Source organism: Ammodytes marinus (assembly GCF_949987685.1).
Source record: "Ammodytes marinus genome assembly, chromosome: 12".
Taxonomy (NCBI): domain Eukaryota; kingdom Metazoa; phylum Chordata; class Actinopteri; order Uranoscopiformes; family Ammodytidae; genus Ammodytes; species Ammodytes marinus.
This window is the reverse complement of record NC_137216.1, coordinates 15,063,567-15,086,424: the sequence shown is the minus strand read 5'-3', so window position 1 is coordinate 15,086,424 and position 22,858 is coordinate 15,063,567. Positions and strand designations below refer to the sequence as shown.

Sequence of the window (22,858 nt, the reverse complement as noted above, 5' to 3'; positions counted from 1 at the left end):
AGATCTGACTCACATAGAGTAACAACCCTCAGGCAAGGTGGCACTTGTGTTTGTGCTTGGCTGTCATGTAGCTCTGTAACTGAAAGAGTGTCTCCATACTGTCGGAACAGACACATCAGCTGCATCTTCCAAAGCGTGAATGTAGAAGATGCAAGCAATATCCTAAACATGTCTAGCCATGTGTGCAGATGCAGTGTTTTAGTGTTGTGTGTATACATTATTTATGAGCTATGTGAAGCCAATACTATGGAGTTTTTGAAATAGGAAGTACTGGATCATTTTAGTGGTGTGTTTGCCATTACAGGAAAATAACCAAGTATTTGTCTGGCATTTAAGTACACTTCTTACTAGTACAGTACATATATACTACATACTGAACTTAAAAATTGTTACTGCTGTTATCCTTCCATCTATTATAGTTCTCTACATTTCAGAAGAAAATATTGTCCTTTTTTGCTATCTACTACAACTGGCCGTCCCTGGTGAAAAGAATACAAGGTAAATATTTGGGTTAAAATCTTAAAAATCGCTTCCATTGTTCAACAGCAGCCATACTGATAAGGCTGCCTGCAGTGTCTGTAGACATATTTGGATGTATTTTTAATCTGCCTCATAAGTGCAAGTATCGGCCAATGCCCATTATCTAAAAATGCCATTAATCGGCCTGATTAATCAGCCGACCGATTAATAGGTCTACCGCCATTACTTTCACCACGGGTGTTTGCGCTCTTACAGGCACATTGTTGGTCAGCAGCAATGCACATCCCTGCTACTGCATATTAATATACAAGGCAGTAATACTGTCTCAGGGAAAAGTAAAAAAAAAAAAAGAGTTTAGGTTTTTCTTTTACTCTTGGCTGATAGCAAGCAAACAGTGTGGCAATAATGATGTTTGAACTGGAGGCTTAATGGATTTGAAAGAAATGTTTCCGCTGTTAGAAACATTATGAATCCATCTGTGTGTCAAAGAAGTTGACCTCAGTAACCCTGAATAAAAAAAGTGTATAAATATGCCTGTGAAAAAGACATTAGTCTGAACGTTGTTTGCTTTGTGTGTGTGTGTGTGTGTGTGTGTGTGTGTGTGTGTGTGTGTGTGTGTCGCCTTTATACAAAGAGAAATGGATCCATGCATAATCAAGGACACATTTAACAGTGTGGCTTAAAGTAGGGCTAGTGTGATCGGTGAGGGACAAAGAGAGATAGGGAGAGGAGCAAAGTGGTTGAAAGCAGTGGGGAGATAAATGATGATGCTGCTGGAAAGAGAGAGAGATGGACAAAGGACGGAGAATGAGCTGTAATCTGATGAAAGCCTCTTTACTCCCCTGTCACTTCACCTTCAGGCCACAAGCAATGACCAAGGCTTACAGGGGGATCAATGCTGAGGCCACCAACATTCTACTCTCTCACACACACACATACACTCTTGACTTAACTTTAAGTGCCCCTAGGCTGCCCACGGAACACATTCAACATCTGAAGATAGACCTTAGATAGGTCACAGAACCGGAAAGCAGGTTCTGTTGATGGGATTGATAGGTGATATAGATGCATGGAGACAGAATGGGAGAGAGGATGACCAGCTACATAGGAGGACATTAGGATCTAGATTAGTCTCTCTCTTGCGACATATATACAGCCTCTCTGTGTTTGGTTTATGTATGTGTCGGGGGATGTGTGGGCGGGTGCATGAGGGGTCTATAGGTCAGACAGCTCAATAAAGTTGTGGCTCAAAGGAAGAGAGTGAGAGAGAGCGTGAGGAGCAAGTTAACCACAGCTCCCATACAAATCACCCGCCTGCAGTTTAAACCTAATGACCCGGGCAACCAGATGACTCAGTCCAAGGCTGTTTCACTGTGAGTGTGTCCTCCAATAGAGCCTAATCAAAAGTTCCCCAAGCATAAACTCTTGAAATTGCTGCTATTTTGGTCCAACGAGCACTATTCAACTTTATAAACATGTTGAATATAAACAACCCTTAATACAATTCTTGAATGATTGACATGATGGTTTTCTCATATTTAGTTTTTTTAAGAGCAGTTGTCGCCACCCATAGAGAATATCTATAGGCTTTGTCTGAGATTTCAAACGATAAAAAAATTGCACTAATGCAAGTATTCACTATAGGATATAGCTAGTAAGTGATTGAAATGCCTTCTATTATTACTGCATTGTTGTCAAAGCTATTATCCTGGTTGGGGACCTCCTCCTGTGTATTACAAAGGTCACCAGTGCACATGTATTGTTCTTTTTTTTCAAAACAATGTACTTATATATCTATATATTGACATTTAACTAACAAGCTCAACAAAGAAAATAAAGACCTTTGTCCCTTTGGACAAATAATGGATAATGATGGAACTGAAATGATCTCTATGCTGTTTGAAATGACGGTAATTAAATCACTGTCTTTATTCTACTGCAGATTGCATAATAACAGAAGCTAGATAGGACCGTTTTGCTGTATTTCTTTCATGCCAGGTCTTGAATTACAAGTAGATTCGAACTCTCTGAAATTTCCCGACAACACCCTCCTCTCACCACACACACACACACACACACACACACACACACACACACACACACACACACACACACACACACACACACACACACACACACACACACACACACACACACACACACACACACACACACACACACACACACACACACACACACACACACACACACACACACACACACACACACACAGACAGTAGTAGTAGTAGTAGTCTCCCCAGTGACAGATGGGCTTGGTGGAAACACAGTCATCCTGTTAGTAACCATGACATCAGCAACACTGTTACTCCCTATCACATGTGCATGAATACTCTCGCTTTTTCTTTCTCCAGACTGGAAATGGAACATAAGACTGAATGCCGTCAGATAGTGACCATGACCATCTCTGTTTGTTCCTCTGTTAACAAGCTAGTTCCTACTTCTTATTTGGATATGAGTCCGCCCCATAAGAAGAGAAGAATGAACCCACAAATGAACACTTGATAAACAGACATCCCTAAAACAAGGTCCGTTGAGTGCCTTATACTGATATTTATGCAATCTGGTGGTCATGAGTTTCCCCTAAAACAAATGTGGCTACTGTAAAATATCTCAATGTTGCTAACTCTACGAGGCTATCTACCGATCCTATCTGTAGTATATTTTCATCCTCACCCTGAGAAAAGGCTTGATATCTCGGTCAACAGATTTAGTTTGAAACATTTCATCTAATGCTTACGCTAGACGACTTTGACAAGACTGATCACTGACACCCTGACATCTAAAGACAAGTAACTTACACCTGAAGACAATTAATAAGATTTCAGTCACAGAATAAGATTTTGAAAAGACAGGGGGTCTCATATTGCAAGACTACAACTAGATTCCTTTTGAGATTAATATTATTTCCGCAAACGCAATTGTGATTATTTAATTAAAACAAATTTAAATCAATATTCCGAGCGGGGGACTTCCTTTAGTTATTTGACCAGCTTTATTTGCGAATCCCGTCCCCCAGTAACTTTACCTCCTAACCCTAAATGTGACGGTAAAGTGTTACGGTTGCGCGGTTGTCAGTCTGGTTCTTCAGCCGAGGCTGCTAGGTAAAAGTGTCCGAAAGAAGTGCCTCACAGGTGGACACAAGTCGCGACTAATGCCGCTCCTCCTGTGTCGTGCTTGGTGCAGGAGAGAGTTCACATCATTTCGCTTGAGCCAACCCCTTAAGACTAACGATAATATCAAACCTGTTTGATAATGTCGGGACGTCAAGACGGGAAGAAGACTGAGTGAAATCGGGTCAAAAGACCACCTTACACCAAACGACGGAGATTACGGGCGCGCGCCACAACTCCAGCACGACTCCTGTGATTTCGGTCCGACATTGGAAGATTGTCTGCGACTGCCAAATCGCGTGAAAAGTTGTGTAGCGTAAGCCCAGCTAACCAGGTTAAATCTCTATCCTGCATTAGCCTACTGATCTATAACCCAGTGAACTCCTTTCCCCATAGGTTGTGTTGCATTGTATTGTATTCTCTCACAAGTCATCTGATACAAATAGAGTTATGACATTAGTTACAGCCATCATGCAATTATCTGTGTAATGCGCTGAGCCGAGTTCACTTAGGTCCATTTAAAAATCCATATCACCACTTCATACTGGCGTTAGGAGAAATAAAAGTAGAAGTAAAAAGATTGAAAAAAAAATACAAACATAATTGTGTGTGTATGTACAGTATTTTAAGAGATCTGAGATTCCCTCTGCAACCCAAATAAAAAAGCTGTGATGTGATTTTTTGTTTGTGTTGCAATTAGCTATAAAAAAAAACTACTTTTCAAAGAACAACACTTTTCAATATCAGGTTTCAGCTTCAGTATAAAGCAGTGTCAGGAAAAACTGTTCAGAGGGAATTCTGTTTATTTTCCAGAGTTAAGACCATGGGGTTAAGACACCAATGTTTCTGGAAAGACATGCAGCTCTTTTTATTTTTCCCAAAAAACAACAAGTAATAGAAACCCAAGGGATGCTGCACTGTTGCTTTTTAAAAAACTAATATGTGAAACACTTTCAAAGAGACTCTCTTTGCTCATTACAGTATAGAATAAACTGAGTAATTGTGAACCGTAACTCCAGAGCTTTACCATCAATTTTGTTCCTTAGGCACAGGAACTAAAGTTGACCTGAGGTTTGGTTTTGTTTGTATGCCTTTTCAAATGTTGAAAAGGCAGGAAGCTTACTTCAAGCTGCAAGGTGGAAAAAAGCTATACGTACTTTTGATTTTTGGTAAAGTTATGCTCACAAATATAGTTTTCATGCCTGTATATCCATACCCACATCAAGAACAATTTTAGGGTCTGGCGATGAGCAATAGACCTTCCCAACTCACGGGGCGGCAACAACGCATGCATTTCAAAATACCACTGTGCGGGGCACAATTGGATAGCACTAAGACCAATCAGAGCAATGAACATGGTGACGTATTCAGCACTGTTCGTTTAGAGAACAGCAGGGCTAACTGGTATATTACACTTTTGCCGTGGTCGGTCGGCAAAACAGAAAATGTATCTTTAGTTTCAAGCAACTTATTCTGCAGCCATCTTTATTGTTTACTATCACAACTGCGACGTCGCAGCGCAGCACTGTCGTCATCCGGTTACGCCCGCCCATATCAGATAGTACAATTTTATTTGATTATGAGCTCCAATGGTTCGTGTCCAGATTAGTATGCGGAGCAAATGAAAATTTGCCAGCAGCGAGTCTGGATTTCCAGGGTAGCCTGCAAGCACACTTTTGCAGGAACTTTTTAAGTTGGTGAAACCATTTGCGTATTAAGTCTTCCTATATTTCTCTTCTCTGTGCCTTTCTTTCCGTCTGTCTCCTTCTCTCTGTCTATCTCTGTCCAACCGTTCCTATCCCCACCATGGAGAGCAGTATGTCCTCTTTCTGGGAATGCTCAGTCGCCACCACCCAGTGTGGGGCTTTTGAAATATTTATACTGACACGCATACATACAAACACACACACAGGACACACACATCTTTCTCGCTGTCAGTTTGCACATATCAATAGAAGATTAGAAAATATAATTTATCTCGCAGCAGGTTTGGGGCGGAAAAGACTTCCACACATGCAAACAGACACACTTCACAGAGAAGGCAGAGAAGACTCCGCTCCTCGTCCCATTTCTCTGAACTTTTGCTACGTACAGTCTGACATTTACTTCATATATATGCAGTTGCATTTGAAATTATAATGGTACTAGTGTGCAAGTACAGAAACAAATATACATATCGACAGTGGTTCAGGGGGAGCAGCGTTTTTCTATGTCAACTACTTCTGGCAGTTGTAAGGGTGCTGCTGTCTTCTGCCATGATATCTACAAGATATGGATCAAAGATCATCTGTAAAAGTCAGGACACTCATAGAGGTGAAGGGGAGGTCACACGCTCACGGGGAACTGTAGCAAATACAGTTTCAGGGGCCAGGGATACAAGCTGGTACATGACTGAACCAATCATGAAACCCTTATTACAGTGCCAGCAATGTTCAAATTTGATCTGTGACCTCAGACTGTCTACTCATCCGGAGGAGAGAGGAACAGAGAAGCAAGACTCCGGCACGCAGAAAGGTTATTACTCTGCCAACGGTTTTGATATGTACTCTAACATTATTGGCCTGTCGGGCTGATGGCGGTGCATGCAAGAGAGTAGATGCGCTGAAGAAATCACTATGTGAACTGTGATTTATGTGAGAGGCGCGGTGGTGTGATTCAGTGCTTGTCAAGCGGGGAGGAAAAGTGTGCCCGTGAAACAGCATTTAGACGTCGGTTAAACCTGCAGAGTTTACACACCGAAAGCTCCTCACTTGGTTTTTCTTTGAAACACTTAATGTTTCAGGTTATTCAGCAGTATATCACACAGAGAAAGCACCAGTAATACAGAACTGATATGCATCCACTTTATGATGTCTTCCTCCCCGCATGTTTTTGGGGGCACACCGTGAAAATGAGTGCAAAGAAACATTCTTACTTTAAGAGGAAGCTGCAGTTTTGAAAAAAGTGGTTAATTAATGTAGACTATATTTTTGATCCAAAAGAAAACACGCTAACTCCAAGGTTTTGAGCGGATGTTTACTGTTGAAAATGTCCGTCTGTCTTTGCCATTCATTTGATGGTGTTCTCTAAAGGTGCTTGGATTTATTTGTGTCTTTAGCATTGTCACACACTTTTCATATCAAAGTTAACACGTATCACTCCATTACATTTCTGAAATAAGTATGAAGGATACGGCTGTTTTTGACCATTCCATACGCCGTACACTCAGTTCAGTGGCACCCCTCATAATGTTGGTGAGTTATAAAGAGGCACTAGCTGAATAGGGTCATGGGTCAGGATGGTCCGCTGCCAAGGGGGCCTCAAAGCAACCACCACGGATTGGTTCTTAACATGCACATTCCCATGGAGACGAGCACCCATTCCTTGCACCGCTGCTGGTTGTTATAGCAACAGACGGGACGTGACATTGTTGCATAATGTGCAGTTTTTCCCCTAGCTTCTTCTGACTATTGGTGGACCATTTTCTAATCATGTTTTCTCTCTGCTGGTGTTGCAGACAGTCAACAGAGGAAGTGGCAGGTCACCCAAGCGTGTGAATTTAAAAAAAAAAAACTCCCGCATTGAAATCAACGTTCAGCTTGGACGAGTTGTGCGGCGTAAAGTGAGGATGATTACAGATCAAGCTGTCATGGAAATAAACTGAAGATTTTAATGGTAAAGTCACAGCATATTTTTCTTTTGCTCTGCATTGGCAACATTGACTTGACTTGCACTGTCAACTGAATCATTTGTATCTTTTGTTAGTGAATATCCACAAACTTTATTATAGAACTTTATTTCTGATCACCAATCTGTGGTTTCTGAAAAAGCTTTTTCTGCATTGGGACGTGTTGTTTTAAGAACCAATTTAGATCTGACTAATTGTACAACTCTGTGTCTCCGTCACTTCTCCTAGTGACTGGGGATGTCAGCAATTGCACCCATAGCACATATCCTGCTTGTAAACAGGCATTGTGTAACTAAAAACTATTTATGAAACCCTAACAATTTAAGTAAGCGAGAAAAATGAAGGCAGCTTTAGATACCAAATGATTTGTGCACACTTCAGTTTGTTTTTATACTTTTTGGCAGTATGGTAGCGTAGTGTCCCTTGTCATGCACTCTCAGTTGGATTTTTCAATGTTGTGTAACTAAGCTGCAATCCTCCATCCGATCCGTTTCACCACTGGAGACAGGCAATTATAAATCGGTATTCCTCCAGTTGCTTTCAAGGTTTTTGACCATGTCTGCATAGAGTTCAAACTAATGCAGGTTTTAAAATTGCAAAAGGAGACTCACCTATATATTGTAGACAAACATCTGGTTTATGTATCCCCACAATGTATGTATTTGAATACTGATCCAGTAGCAGATTAAGCATTTACTTAAAAAGTGAAGTTTATTCCAAAGCTTCCCCTCAACATTTAATCACGTTTGCTATGTACCAGTAAATACAGTTTTATCACATGGCATTATCTGCAGTAACTTTGATGCGGAGGGGGACCGCTCAGTGAACCAGACATCTGACTTCCTCATGTCAATAAGTGTTTACTCAGTTGAAGTGTCCTGCTCCAGGTACTAGTACTCTGTACTTAAACCGGAGGATTACACTTGACTGAGAAATCAATACAGCCTCACACAATGTGCTCCCAGTTGTTATTGTCACACTTGATATAGTGCGTAGCCAACATGATTGCTACTGAAGACTGCTGCATTTAAATCAACCTGTGTTAATGCAAATCAGCTTCACTTTAGCTCTTGAGTAGTGCCGACTGGGAGCATTACAATGTTTAATACTACCGTATCATATAAGTGACAGGGGACGCTCATGAGGCAGACTCGGTTGGGTGCTGCCAAATGCATCTAATGAAAGGTACTGTGGCTAGGGCTTAAACACACAGGGAAATAAACACAGCAGCTTGCATTCATTTTGATGAGCAATTATTTATTGAGACATGGTGATTAGATACTTATTCACATTATAACATAGCTCACTGGTTGTCAATAATCTGCCATTTTAAATAGAGTGAAAAGGTGAAGAAATACAATTTCTGTGTGTGTTTGTGTAAACGCATCATAATAAGTCAAAATGGAGTAACAATGGCTTACCTCCCCTGTGCAATCAGGCAGGTGAATACAGTATGTGTATGCAATTTCTATATTTGTCAATGTGTGTGCACTGTGCAAGAGTAAACGCAGCAAAGGGTGACTGTGTTACTGAGAGAGCGTATGTGAGTGTGTCATCTGTACTCTGACATGACGAGTGCAGTGGCCTGAAGAGAGAACCAGACTGAGGCAATGGATTTGGGACAGAAACGTCAAATTTAATACGTAACCTTTAACACCAGAGAGGCTGTTAAAGAACAGTATAGGTTTAGAGTGCATTCTGTAAATGCAATAGAAGGTGCTGATATACTTTTGGGGTAGTACTACTGTTCTACAATACAATTGTTTGAGACTTCTGCGATGGTAGAGATACAGGAGTGGCGAGGCTGCTGATGTATTTTATAGAGTTGCTATACGTGCAAACAAAATGCATGACCGACTACAATTATTACATCAGTCAATCCCTCAAGATTGAATGTTCCTTCCGAAAGTCCTGGGCTTTGCCAGAGAGACGGCATAGAAGCAGAGAGGAGTAAAGTAGATGAGAACAGGTCCAGACAGATGACACTTGGAGTAACACATAGCTAATGGAAACGGTGGACTCGACACAAAGGGTAAATATGTGAAGACTGGCAATAGTTTTAAGAAGTCTGTGAGTGTGTGTGCACACTCGTACCTTTTGCATGCATGACTTAGCAAGAGGTGCCATGATGAAGACAGCTACCCTGCTGACTGCATGAACGTTGTGGTATGGTACTTTGTGAAATAATGATGATGCAGAGTAAAACATTGCCATTTATGTAACTGAGAGGATGCTTCCATTATAATATAGCCACTGTTGTGTGAGAGCCTGAGTATATACGATTAGTAGGTCTTAATTTGTGTGCTTGAACTGCAAATTTAACCATTGGGATGTAGAGCCTGAATAAGTGTGAAGGTGTGTGTGGGTGCATGAAACAGTACAACGTTGCTCAGGATCCTGAGGATCCCATCTGTTTGTTTTAATTTATTTATTTCCTTTTTTACTGCTCATTCATTTTATTTTGTATGTACTATTTTTAACATGTTCAATAAAGACTTAAACAAAAAAATAAATAAAAAAAAAGTCATTGAATCACACACTGCAGCTGTTTGGGTTTTTGTGCACAATGTACCTTTAAGTGCTAACATTAATGCTGTTCTTTTGTCACTAAAACTGCAAAGTCTATGCATTATGCTGTTATGTTAGGATAAAGTGTGACACTGTAATTGAATGAATGTGCCCATAGCTGATGGCAGAGATAGCACCAAAAGAGAACCAGGGAAACAGAAAAGGATATTAATAAATAAAAATATTGTGAATCACATTAATTTTCACCAGGATAAGTGTGTCATGACATTTTCACAATGTCCCATGCTGTCGCAAAAATTCAGCATCTGTTGCACTAAATGTTCCTGTCGAAAACACATTCCATTGGACATATGCAGCATTATGAAAAAAATATGTGTAATACTCTAGTATTTCTATTCCTGATTAATGTTTCAGTGAAACAATATACAGATATGTGGTCAATACTTAGGCACTACTTTGGACAATTTGAAGTTATGACATAGCAGCCTCTTAGCTTGATGACCAGCCGTGAGTGAGAATGTGCGGTTGTGTTAGTCATGATCTGCCGCTGGACAGTTATTACAAAAAAGAAACTCCGCCCAATCCATCAGAAAATGTTTTTTATATTTCTGTTCCACAATTTAGCCACAACATTTATGCACTGCTGATCTTTCTGTGGCAACCATTATGTGTGTGCTGCAAATCTTCTGCTACAAGTCAAACACTTTCGAACTGTTGGCAAAAATCTGTTACGACCGTTTTACGCTATATCCGAAGTGAATGATAGTGGCTGAATTGCAATTTTTTTTCAGGCAGTAATTTCTTTTGCTGCAGTATTTGTTTCGAGTGGCTGTGCTGTTCCGGGGTGTTTCTTTAAAAAAAATGGAATGCATGTTTACTGCTCTGTCAGCACTTACAACCAAGAACTTAAAATGAGCGATCAATAATCACTCTCTCCTCTGTCTTTTCATTCTATCATTCCTTCCCTCTCTCTCTACATCACTCCTCCTTTCTTTGCCTCCTGTTTGCAGGTAGACCAGTTTCAATGGGTGAGGCCCACTGATCCAGACATCCCTGCACATCCCCTCCATCCCTCACCCCCTGCCCTGTACGCCACCCCCCTCTTACCTTGAGTCAACATGACTTCCACTAGCCAGCTGCTGGGCTTGGGTGAGGTCAAGCTGATGTGTGACCAGGAGATTGAGAGGAGATATGAGATCGTGCCCTCAGTGGTCTGCTCCATGTGCTGCCTGTTTGGAATCATCTACTGCTTCTTTGGTAAGTGTGGATGTAAACACAGCTTTTCTCATTTAGTCCTAGCTAGTATTTACTAACATGTAATGTATCTAACATGTTCTCATGCTCTTAGCAATGAAAAAAAGAAACTTTAAACAGCATTTACCCTGTTCTTGTATAGTTCTAGGATCTAGTAAGGTGAGTGGCATGTCAGTAAGACAGCCTTCCACTAAAGAGACCATTATTTTTGTATTCAATTAGTATTGAATATATTGGCATAATATCTATCTTTCTTTTCATCCAAATCCCCTAAAACAACTGTCTCCTGTTCAGCTGATAAATAAAAGGAATATATTTGGGAAATTAAGGTATTTGTTTATATGCATGTACTGTAGCTACATGAGAAGATCAATACCACTCTTGTGTGTCATGTAGGCGTCTGCAACTATAAAGCTACCTCCAGCTAGACTAGAAGCAGGGGAAAATGGTTAAACCCCTTCAGAAAACGATATTGAGAATAAAAAAATAAAAAAATATATACCTATGCTAGTAGCGTTGTTGATGGGATACATTTCCTAGTTTATAAATGCCAGGTTATTCTTTTAAGTGCTAAAACATATAGCCAAAGAGCCCTGAACTATGTAGCTCACTGTTCATTATTGTTATGTTGTTTGTCTAGTTGATACTGCTCTGCTCTTGCATGGTATTATTGATTTAAGAACACTATAGAGAGGTTCTCTTGTTTCTGGTTATGTGAATCAATATTGAAATCTCATTCCTAAAACTAAGCTACTGGGGCTTATAACCGTATTTACTCTACTTTACTGCATGCTCAATGCAACTCACGGTTTACACTTAGACTCAAATGTTTTCTTGGAATTACAACTTACCAAGTCCTCCGACACTCTTTCCCCAACTGCTTACATACTAAAAAGATTGCACTGCCTGCTGTCTTTTAAAGAAAAAAAAAAGTTATCTTCTGCCGCTTATTTAAAGGCTTGTTCCCATTTCTTACATCTAAATGATTCAGTAGCCCTGCTAAAAGAAAAAAAAGAGGCTGAGAACTTATTCAAAAATACCAGGCCTAACTAACAGCATACCCCCTTATGTCTAATTTTCCTCTGTGCCATGAAACGCCTGGACTCATACTGTATGCATGGGTTCATTTATATGTTAAGTTACAAAGTCCTTACTTGAGGCTTATTTTGTGCCCAGTGAGTCACTGAGTTTGATTGCATCATAAGTATTAAGGGCTCATCATAATAGGCTTGGATGTAAAGTTATTACAGGAATGTATAATGAATAAATAATAAGAGGGAGCGATCTGCTGTAATGGCTCAAGGCTTTTAGAGTTGTTTTTTGTTGCAACAAAGAAATATGCACCTAGAAATTGTATTTTCTCTTGAATAGGGACTTTGAATTCAGGATGTCTAATGCATTTTTGCACAAAGGTACAATTAGATTTTAGTGTTTTGCCTTGGGTGGTCTTAGGGGCATGTTTATTTATTCACTTTGCAACTACTCTCTAGTTTAAAGTGGAAGACATTTTCAACTAGCTGTGTTTTTTTTTTAATTACTAGATGAATATAGATAGATTGAATATATTAGATTTGTGCACATTTTTTAAATATTAGTTTTACCTTTGCCGGTCAGGAAACAGAATAGAGGGACTAGTATGCATTGCTACAAATAGTATGAGGGAGTTGATTTACACCCGCATGCTTTTGAAATTTTGATTTGCAGAGAAGAGACCAACTTATTGTACACATGAGAGCCCCCAGATGCAGGTAGAAATGTTTGCAATTATATCTCAACACAACACACAAGCAGTGTACACTGATTGTCAGCAGGTAATCAATCATCCTTTGTTACATAACTTGGCCACTGCTTTTCATTTATGTAAACTAAAATACAATCCAATAAAATCACGGCACTAGTACACAGATGTATTACTGAATACTGCTGAACAAAAACGTCCAAGCAAATTAACGAGGTAACATTTTGTTTAATAATAAATACAGAATTGTGTCATCAGAACATGTAGTATTACGATTTTATGAAAGCAACCTCTCTGCTGTTTTTGGATGAATATTGATGTATGCTGGAGCTGTGAGCATGTGTGGCATATAAATTGAGAGGGCCGTACCGATGGCATTGACATTCACTGTATATTTCCTGGTAAAGCATCAGCAGCATCAGTCCCTGCATTACAAAAAGGTTGCCCAAAGTTGACAGCACGCAACAAGACCTTAGCGGCTCGTGTCCCCAATGCAAAATCATTGGTGGGATAAAGTGGGTGGAGAACATTGCTATTTGTAAATCCTCAACACTTGTCCTCATGTGCAGTGCTAGACAAAATACATGTAGTTCATCTGCTTCAGCTGTACTTCGGGCATACTGCGCAACAGAAGAGTCATTGCATTTAGCAAGCCACATTAAAACATGTTTGTGTGTAATGTTTTCTGAATCTGCTAAATTACAACCAGCTATAAAAGCTTCACACTGAATATGTATTACATGCTTCTAAAAAATGAACGGCAAATGTCTCTCAATGAGGCAGAATGGCATCATTTTCTACTACAAATACTTTTCTGCCCTCACCATCTGTTTTCTATTTGCCTACAAGAAGAGAAGATAAATAGGTGCATTTTCACCCTCTGTGCTGGGTCTTGCTCTATAAGCAAACAAAATCGCTTTTCTGCAAATGAGGCACACTGCCTGTTGTTGACACATCACATAAACCCCACAGTCGGTTTCGAATGGGCTGAGGGACAAAAAGGGAATTTCTGCCAATTTTCAGTTGCAAAATTGATTCTCCCATCCAATATGTACCGCTTGCCAATTGCATTTGGTGTAGATCCAAGGTCTTGAGAAGAACATTTTAGCTGTCATTTATTCCATCCAGAAAAAAAAGGGCAAAATCGCAGCAGCAGGAATGATGATTGATGTGGTAGAAATAAGATGGACGAGGCAAAGGAATAGAGGGAGAGGAAGAAGAACGAGTGAACAGATGGGAGGGAAGGTTTTGATGGCTGGAGGAAAACTAAAGAAACGCAACAAGGAACTAAAGACAGCAGTGGGAGGGATAAGCAAATGAGCGTAGTCGTAGTAAAAAAAGAAAAGAGGATGGGTCAGAGAAAAGTGGGACAATGAGAGTCGACTAGAAGATTAGGAGCAGTCTAGAGAGGAGCCTGATATTTTCAAAGCGTACATTCATTGATTGATGGCAACTATCGGATATGGAAGAACAAATGTTGGGGATTTGTAACGGCTGCTGAACAAACAAAATGTTCAGGTGGCTGTGGATGCTTTGGAGATGCTCCAGTTATTCCATGTCAGACTTTAGTCATTTAGGCATTTGTTAGAGAAGAAGTGCAAACAGCTGTGTCTGTCACCCTACTTTTTTTTTTATTTAAGGGCCTGATGGCTGAAAAATATCCCACATAAGGAAAGGGATAGTCGCGCAGATGAGAGTATTGTCTGACTCCGCTGTGCCTGATTACACAAAGATAACAATCCGATGTGTGCTCCCCTCGCGTCCAGTCAGACAGAGAAAGAAGGAAATATAATTGCAAAAGATTAAAGGGAGACGCAAGCATTCAAAAACACAGAAACAAGGGCAAATGAGATTTTAGCTGTTGATGGTTTGAGCTTTGTATCCGTTGGCATATTTTTTTCCCTATTATCTTTGCAATAAGGGCAGTGAAAATGAAAATAAGCCAGTTAGAGAGAGATAGAAAAAATTAGAAAGCTAAGGACAAGCAAGGGTCATACAATGGGACAAAAAAACTAAAAGGGGGAGCAGCTGTTCTGTTCAGCGGGCCTGTTGACTAATGAATGCGGTTGACCTTCTGTAATATGATGATTATCATATTTTAAAGCAGTTCTATGAAAGATTAAAGAGACAGTTTATCTGTTCTTCATCATTGCGTCCCAATGAGGACATTCATCTTGCTGTGTGGACATACCGTATACTGCTCCCTGGCTGTTTATTTATTGTGTTGCTGTTCACTATGCATCCTCCCTATAATATTTTATCCTCCCTGTTAAGATATGACTACACCTTTTTATTGTCAAGAAGTTGCTGTAAAACTACAACGCCATTTACAGTGCTTGAGCTGAATTGAGAGATAATTGAAGCATATAAAAGGGAAAATGTTAAATCATAGATGAAATACGTGTACTTTCTAATAAATCATGCTTTATATGAGGTTTTGAGTAGCAACTTAAGGTTGAATTACTGTTAAACAAATAATTATTTAATGTCATAAACAATACGTAATAATTTTTTGGGATCCTCAAATCAATCGTAAAATCCTCATCAACTGCAAATTAAAAAATGTAAACAGATTTTGAGTACAGACCTTTTTTTTATACACAATCAATGGTACAGACATGTGCAGGAATTTTAAAGGAAGTAAAGTGGTCAAACTGTTAATTGGTGGTACGGATGGAGGGTGATAAAAATCAGTCAGAAATCTTTTACAGCAACCTTAAAAATTGTCTGGTTTTTGTGGCTTAAAGACCTGTGAAGAATACATATTACATTAAAATGAATTGAACCATAAGCGTCAATGATCCCAGTGTTTGTAGACTTATGATAGTCTCTCACTGTGGTCCTTCTTATTGCCCTTCTCTCCTCTATAGGCTACCGATGCTTCAAGGCCGTACTGTTCCTCACAGGCCTGATGTTTGGCTCTGTGGTCATCTTCATGCTGTGCTACAAGGAGAGGGTGATGGACACTCAGCTGAGCGTAGAGGCCTCGGTAGGCATCGGCCTGGGCATCGGGACCCTGTGTGGCCTGGTCACCATGTTGGTTCGCAGTGTGGGACTGTTTATGGTGGGCCTGCTGATGGGACTCCTGGTTGGAGTGGCTTCACTGGTGGTGAGAAGACGCATTTTCTTTGAACACTATTTAGATTTATGTCCATTTTGTATACGGCATCTCAAGGGAAATACCCGTCTACACTAGGTAGGTATAGTTCAGTATATTTGTATGGGGCTGTATTGAGTACATCAGTTAGTGTGTTACCTTATGGAGCTGGCGGTCAGTGCGATAATTTTTTAAGGAGTTTGGGGGAGACGTCACTGTAGCAGAAGTCAGCATTGTACTGTTACAGTAGGGGCCAGAAGAAAAAAAGTGTTTTCTCCACATATACAAAATACCAAGTTAAAACCTAAATATCCATTCAATTCTATGCTGAACTGAGATTTTTTTCAACCTCTTTAGTTTGCTGCCAGACAGCCGTTTATTTTTGTATCACACGAGCCAATCAGCTGCTCGACTCAGAGCTTCTGCAGATTAGTATAGAGACACAAGAAAATAAAAATAAAAGGCTGTCTGGCGGTAAACTAAAGCTTGGGGAAAATCCCAGTTTGGCGTACAGTTGAAGAGATATTGAAGTTTTAAGTTTGCATTTATATATGTGGAGATATATATTTGGCCCCCTCTGCAACAGTACAAAGCTGACGTCTGCCACAGCGACATCTCCCCTAAACTCCTTAAAATGACTGTGCTGACAGCCATCTCGATAAGGTAACAGACTAACCATACATAAGTACCCCATACAACCCCACTTCAAAAATATTAAACTATCCCTTTAAGATAGGTGATGAAACCGCACTGCATGTAATCGTTTTGTTTCTTATTTTCATTACAAATAAAGCACAGTATTATCATCACAGGAAAGCCTGATTAGAGCAGTGATCAATTTGCTTGTCCAAGGTCACCATAGCAAATCTTACAACTGACTAAGAAATCCATTCAAATTATTTAAATTGTGCAAACTTATTTTTTGTTGCAATTCATTTTCATATGTGACCAGTTCTGCTGATTATAACAAATTAATAGTGCCCTTTTAAAAAAATACCAACTGCCAAAGTTAAAAAAATACACCTTTACCTCTCCCTCTCTAAGGTTATGGAGGAGTTCTACCACCCCAAAACAGTGTGGGTTCCCCTGGGCATTCTGCTGGGCTCTGGGACCTTATTTGCCGTCCTCACTCTTCAGTGGCAGCGCTGCTTTGTCACCCTCTCCACCGCCATGTTCGGCTCTGCCATCATCACAGTCACCGTGGACTACTTTATAGAGCTGTTTGCCTTGGTGCAATATGTCTACGAGAGACTCAAGGTACAGTATTTGTGAGGGTTCTGCTGCTGTGTGTGCTTTAGGGTGACCGTGTGTGTGTGCTCGTGCTCATGTGTACATTATTACTGTGTCCCTGGATTGCATTGTTGGGCTCTTCACCTTGGTCAGAAATTTTCATGATTTTGTTTGCATGAGAGAGGTGGAGAGAGAGACACACAGAACGATAGTTCGGGCAAAAAAAAGTTGAACAAGAATAATTATAATAGAACGTTCAACACCACGATTTTACAGATTTGCTGTTACATACAGCCTTTTTATTGAAATACCAAAATGGAAATGTCTTTTTTTGAACTAATTCATTGAAATAAAAAGCTGACATGTCAAGGTTCAACCCCGAGTAAATCTATCTTGGCATAAAACAGTGCTACACTTTGTAGATTTGCCTACAAAGACTTAATACAACCAGTGGTATTGAAACAGTATAGCACATTAGAAACACGCGCCCACTGTGTTTTCATATCGGCCATGCACATGCAAGAACACAATTTACATTCCAATACTCAGGGGGAAGTTTTTATACATGTGTAATAGAGAGTTGACAGTCGGCAGGTTGAAACTCCAACCAATTGCATCTGCGCAGGATTGTACTGATGGTTTTTTCCCTTGATTTGTAGGAGTATTAATCAGCCTGTAGAGTATTTAGTTAGAGTGAAAACCGAACTTATTTGGCACACTTAAACTACTCCCATTAGACTCTCAAGATGTACAGATGGGTGACAAATGAAAGGAAAACTAACTTAAAGTCTGTTTGTATCAGGTGTTGTATTAGGTCACTTAATCAGGCTTTTGGATGTACACAGTGGGAAGCCCTTCTGGAGCAGCTGTGGTTTTGGGACCTCTTTATTTTTCAATATAAGTTTAATTTTGAGATGTTTGGCTAAATCCTTTTGTTTTTATGCAATCATTTTCCGGGTATTCCTAAGGGGATTTGAAAACTGAAATAATTGTCGTTATTTAGTTAGAACATATGTTTATGGTATTGTGGAACATCGCGCTTTGTCGAAATGAAATCATTCAACCTAAATTGTAAGTATACTGTATACTTTGCAGGTGTCTCCAAAGAGGTCTGTGTGCTGGTTTACCTGGGTCATCTTGGGGGTATGGCCTGTCCTGGCATTACTGGGAGTGCTGATCCAATGGAAAGTCACTGCAGAGGGATTTTCTCATACAGAGGGTGAGTGATGCTGCTTTACACACACAACCAGCCCTCTGACGCAGATGTCATTGTGGTTGAAGCGACGTCTTTTATTTTCATCACGATTTTGTGATATTTGTTGATATAAAAAACTTAGCCAATGGTACAATGGAACAGAGGCTCAAGACATTTGGCAGCAGGTTTGCAGTAGGTGTCGAGGTCAGGTGATATGGAAATGTAAAAAAAAACACACCCTGGAATATTTTACCTCTTCCTTGAGTGAAGGATTTCAATAAAAACACCCCAAAGCTAATGGATTCATGAAAATGCACACACATCTAACGTAATATATAGACTTAGTTGCTGTCCCTGGATTTAAATTATATTAGTTTACTGCTGCTCCTCTTGATAAAGCTGCAGCCAGACAGAGTTTCTGCTCCGATCTGAACACATGATGGATATACTCAGTAACGGCTGATTCAAGGGAGGCGGTGCTCACCTCACCGTGTCCGCTCCAGCTTTATGGTAATGTAGGCCACAGCCACAAGCTGCAGGCGAGGCTGGAACAGACAGATCTCTTTTTAAAATGCATTGGATCAAGTCAAAATCCGACACTTATCAAGGCAGGTAGGGATAATCTACACAGTTTGATGTTTTAAACGGTGAGGATGATTAACTTTTACACATCCTGCATAGTGCGTCATATTAAGGTATGACAGCGACAATGGAAATGAAGCAGGACTGCTGCTGCAATGTCCAGGCTGTAGGTACAGTGCACGTGCATATGTTGATGTTTGTAAATTGGGTGTTTAATTAAGAATCCATTCAAACCTGGTACATTCAATACATAATGCATCCTTTACTTAAAACGGTAATTTCTGTTTTTTAAGGTTTAATCGTAAAAGCTCAGTAAGCATTTCAAGAACACAGAATAATGGTGAGGCTTGTTTCAGTATCAATCTCACAAAGGCCACCACAAGCTAATGCCATTTTATCATGACTGACAGATCCATTCTAATTGTGTTAAAAAGGCCCATTTATTGGCAGCTTAGATAAAACATCATGATAATGAAGGCCGGGAACACAGTGTGTCTGTGTGTGTTAGCAGGTGTATGTGCGTGTGTGAGGGAGACTCTGCATTTAATAACATTAGTGTTGTAAGCAAAATGTGTTTTTGAAGGAAACAGGCTTCTGAAAGCCACCACAACACAGATGGCAAGACTGCACACCCACACACCCAAACCCACAGTTTAAATGCATCACACAAACAACAACACACACAGCTCACATAGCTAACAGACAGCTACAGAAATATACTGGTGCACAGTCTCTCATTCACTCGTACACTAACTAAAGGATAATAAAATCACACACACACATCTCATTCATTCGTACACGCACACACAAGCTCAGACATTTGATCTTTGCTGGTGTCAGACGTACAAAGTTATAGACTGTTCTTAGAAGAAGTCACACATGGCCTTAAATAATGGGATTAAACATGGCTGCCATGGCTTCAAGCCAGAGGGTGTGGGCAAAGCGACAGAGGGAGCTTTTTAGTGCTATTTTAAAAAAATGTGGGGGAGAGAGACATGCAGGACGAAGAGGACAGTCTCTCTATAAGAGAGGGAATGATTAAAAGCTGATTCACCATGCGTTGACAGACACACACTACTGTCTTCCTGACCGTCAGACATTCACACAGACAAGTGAATTCAACCGTAAATGTTTCCCACACTATGCTGTTAGCTCATAATGAATGAGAATGATATCAAACAATAATATGAATTCGATTTGTTTTACTATTATGGCTGGTAGGAATAAGAGGAGATAAAAAGAAAGCAACAGGGAAAAGGTTGATACTGAAGTGACTAAGACTGTTATTGCAGTCGGTGCTGCTTTGTGATAAGAGACAGAACACCCTTTAAATTGACCTGTACAGTGTGTACAAGGATTTTTCAGTTTGTCTGTAGTTTCATTCACTGCTCAAATTGTCCTTCACGTTGACAAGCCCTGTATCGAAAGAGAAAGGATGAGGAAGAAAAGAGGGAGGGGATGTGGGGGAAGGGCATAGGAGGCCGATTTACTTGGACGGGTAAGCTGGGCACCAAAATGGAGCAGTAAGGAAGCAGTTAGCATCTGTCCATCGGCCGATTATTAAGTAGCGTGCAGGACATGGGCATGAATAAATTAGCTTGTACTTTGTTTGGATTGAACACAAACATACCTTTGATGAAAAAGTTCACTCTTAATCCCAATATCCCTAACCATGACGGTCAAAACTGAAGTCTTTGATTATTTTTTAATTTAGCCTAATTCTAACTTTAACTGTTAGGCAGCCCTTTCAAAGAAGTGGGGGATGGCCAACATTTCCTCTAAAGCTCATGCTGTTCTTCTAAAAGATAAATATACAGCAACTTGCGCGCATACACACACACACACACACTCACGCACGCACGCACAAACACACACACATACATACACACAGAGAAGCATGTACCCAGAGGGCCCGAGGTGGGGTGAGCTGAGGAAAAGAAAAGGGGGGTATTATTAAGCAGTTTCCCTGGCAGATGGTGCCTCGTTAGCTGTCCGCCTGCACAAAGAAACAACAATAGACCTCATAACACTTCAACACCCACCCACACACGCACACACACACACACACACACACACACACACACACACACACACACACACACACACACACACACACACACACACACACACACACACACACACACACACACACACACACACAGAGTGACGCATACAGTACAACTTCTCTTTTTTTCAGTTCAGTGGGGGCCTTGTGCTTGCGGCTCCATCATGACCCCACATAATTAACTTGAAACAAGTCCCTGACACTTCTGTGTATTATACTGCTGAATCTAAATGCTTACAAGCAAGGGAAACCAAAGATAATAACATGGGGAATCAATGGACTAGTGAGGCAGGATATACGTTTTGTACATCCCTTGCCGGGGAGGGTGTGAAAATAACACAACAACACTCACCCACTCACAGTATGTCAGGAAACACAGCAGCTCACTATGAGTTCATGCAGCGAGGAAAATTGTCTGTCCGCCACTGAATGAAGAATAAAGGAAATGAGGAAATTAGGCATCTGTGGTGACTCTTTTATTTTTTTATTTTTTCCAGACTGTATTCACAACAACAACACCCCTAGGGATGGTTTACTTACAATTAAAAGTTAACATTAACGTTTTTTTTTTCGTCAGATTGAGTGATTTTACATTTTATTTCTCTAAAAAAACACTACATTGTTCTGTCTTTATCACTCTCGCACTGCCTAATGATTATCTATCGTTCCCCCTCCTCCTCTCTCGTTCTTTCTTTTTCCACACTTTATCAAATCACCCCTCTCCCCTCTCCCCTCTCCCCTCTCCCAGTGGTTTTGAGTCGACAGCAGCGCAGGGTGCAGCTCATGCGCATCCGACAGCGGGAGGAGAGGCTGAAAAAGGAGAAAGAGACCAAGAAGAAGAAGAAACGGCAGAACCTGAAGACCGACCACAAGCAGAAAGCCCACCATCAGCACCACCACCTGCACCACCAGCAGTACTATCACCCAGCAGCCTCAAACCCCCACCACCTGGCCCAGAGCTCCCAGCCTCCTAAAGTCCCCCCTCCGCAGACTGAACCCGCCGGCTACCCCCGCAAGGCCAACCCCAAGAGACGCTTCGATGGAGATGTGCTGTCACCGGTAAGAAGCAGCAGCCTTGTTATTCCTACAGTGAAATTCAAGTTGAGATACTGCTTATAATTTTTTTTTTAAAGACATAAGACAAATAAGCTCTCTATCAATATTTTCATGTGGTAATTTTTAGTAAAAACTTAACAAATATTTAAAAGATATGTGGCTTTCTTCTACTGAATATGACTTATGTCAGTAGCCTAAATTTAATATGAAAATGGAGGCAGCAGTAAGTCACACGAAACTATTTAACCTATCCGCCCACTGTTTTTTTTTACTGTGGGGAGTATGTGCGGAAATATTTGGAACTAACTAATATGAGCTGGAAATCAGTGCTTCTTGAACAAAGAAATTGTCATACACATTTTATTCCGCTTTTGCACTAGACAAAAATTGTATTGTTCATAATAAATTAATGTTTGGACATGAGTGTAAAACGTGCTGTCATCATGTTACATTACCCAACCCTGTATCATGTTTCCTCCTGCAGAGCTACATCAGGAGTTTCAGGGACAGACAGACGGACAGACGAGTGTATTCCCACAGCCGCATGAGTCGCACCCGGATGGGTGAACTGGACTACGACTGTGGCTCCCAAGTGCCCCTCACGGCCCCCAGTGGACCCCCTGTTCGCATCTGAGACGGTGAAATACACACGTGCACATCTGACCACGCAAGGCTCTTCAAACCCTCTTTTGTCAAAGTTAGGGATAGAAAAAACCTAAACCTTACCGTGCCAACTCAATCAACTGCCTATTAACCCGACAGGAACTCAATATAACCCAAAGGTGGGGATCATCATTCAACAGTAAATCTCTATGTGTTACTGTACTGGTTCCG

The 22,858-nt window shown here is 40.5% G+C and overlaps 1 protein-coding gene across 1 annotated transcript; it reads left to right on the top strand.

The window, feature by feature from the left end:
* Nucleotides 1–10,925: 10,925 nt before the first annotated feature.
* tmem198aa (transmembrane protein 198aa) lies at nucleotides 10,926–22,658 on the top strand (the record flags this gene model as incomplete). The annotated part of the gene is made up of 6 exons (XM_080038681.1): nucleotides 10,926–11,064; nucleotides 15,670–15,908; nucleotides 16,941–17,153; nucleotides 18,222–18,345; nucleotides 21,717–22,027; nucleotides 22,509–22,658. 6 exons carry the CDS (start codon nucleotides 10,926–10,928, stop codon nucleotides 22,656–22,658), a joined length of 1,176 nt encoding a protein of 391 aa, XP_079894807.1.
* Nucleotides 22,659–22,858: the final 200 nt, after the last annotated feature.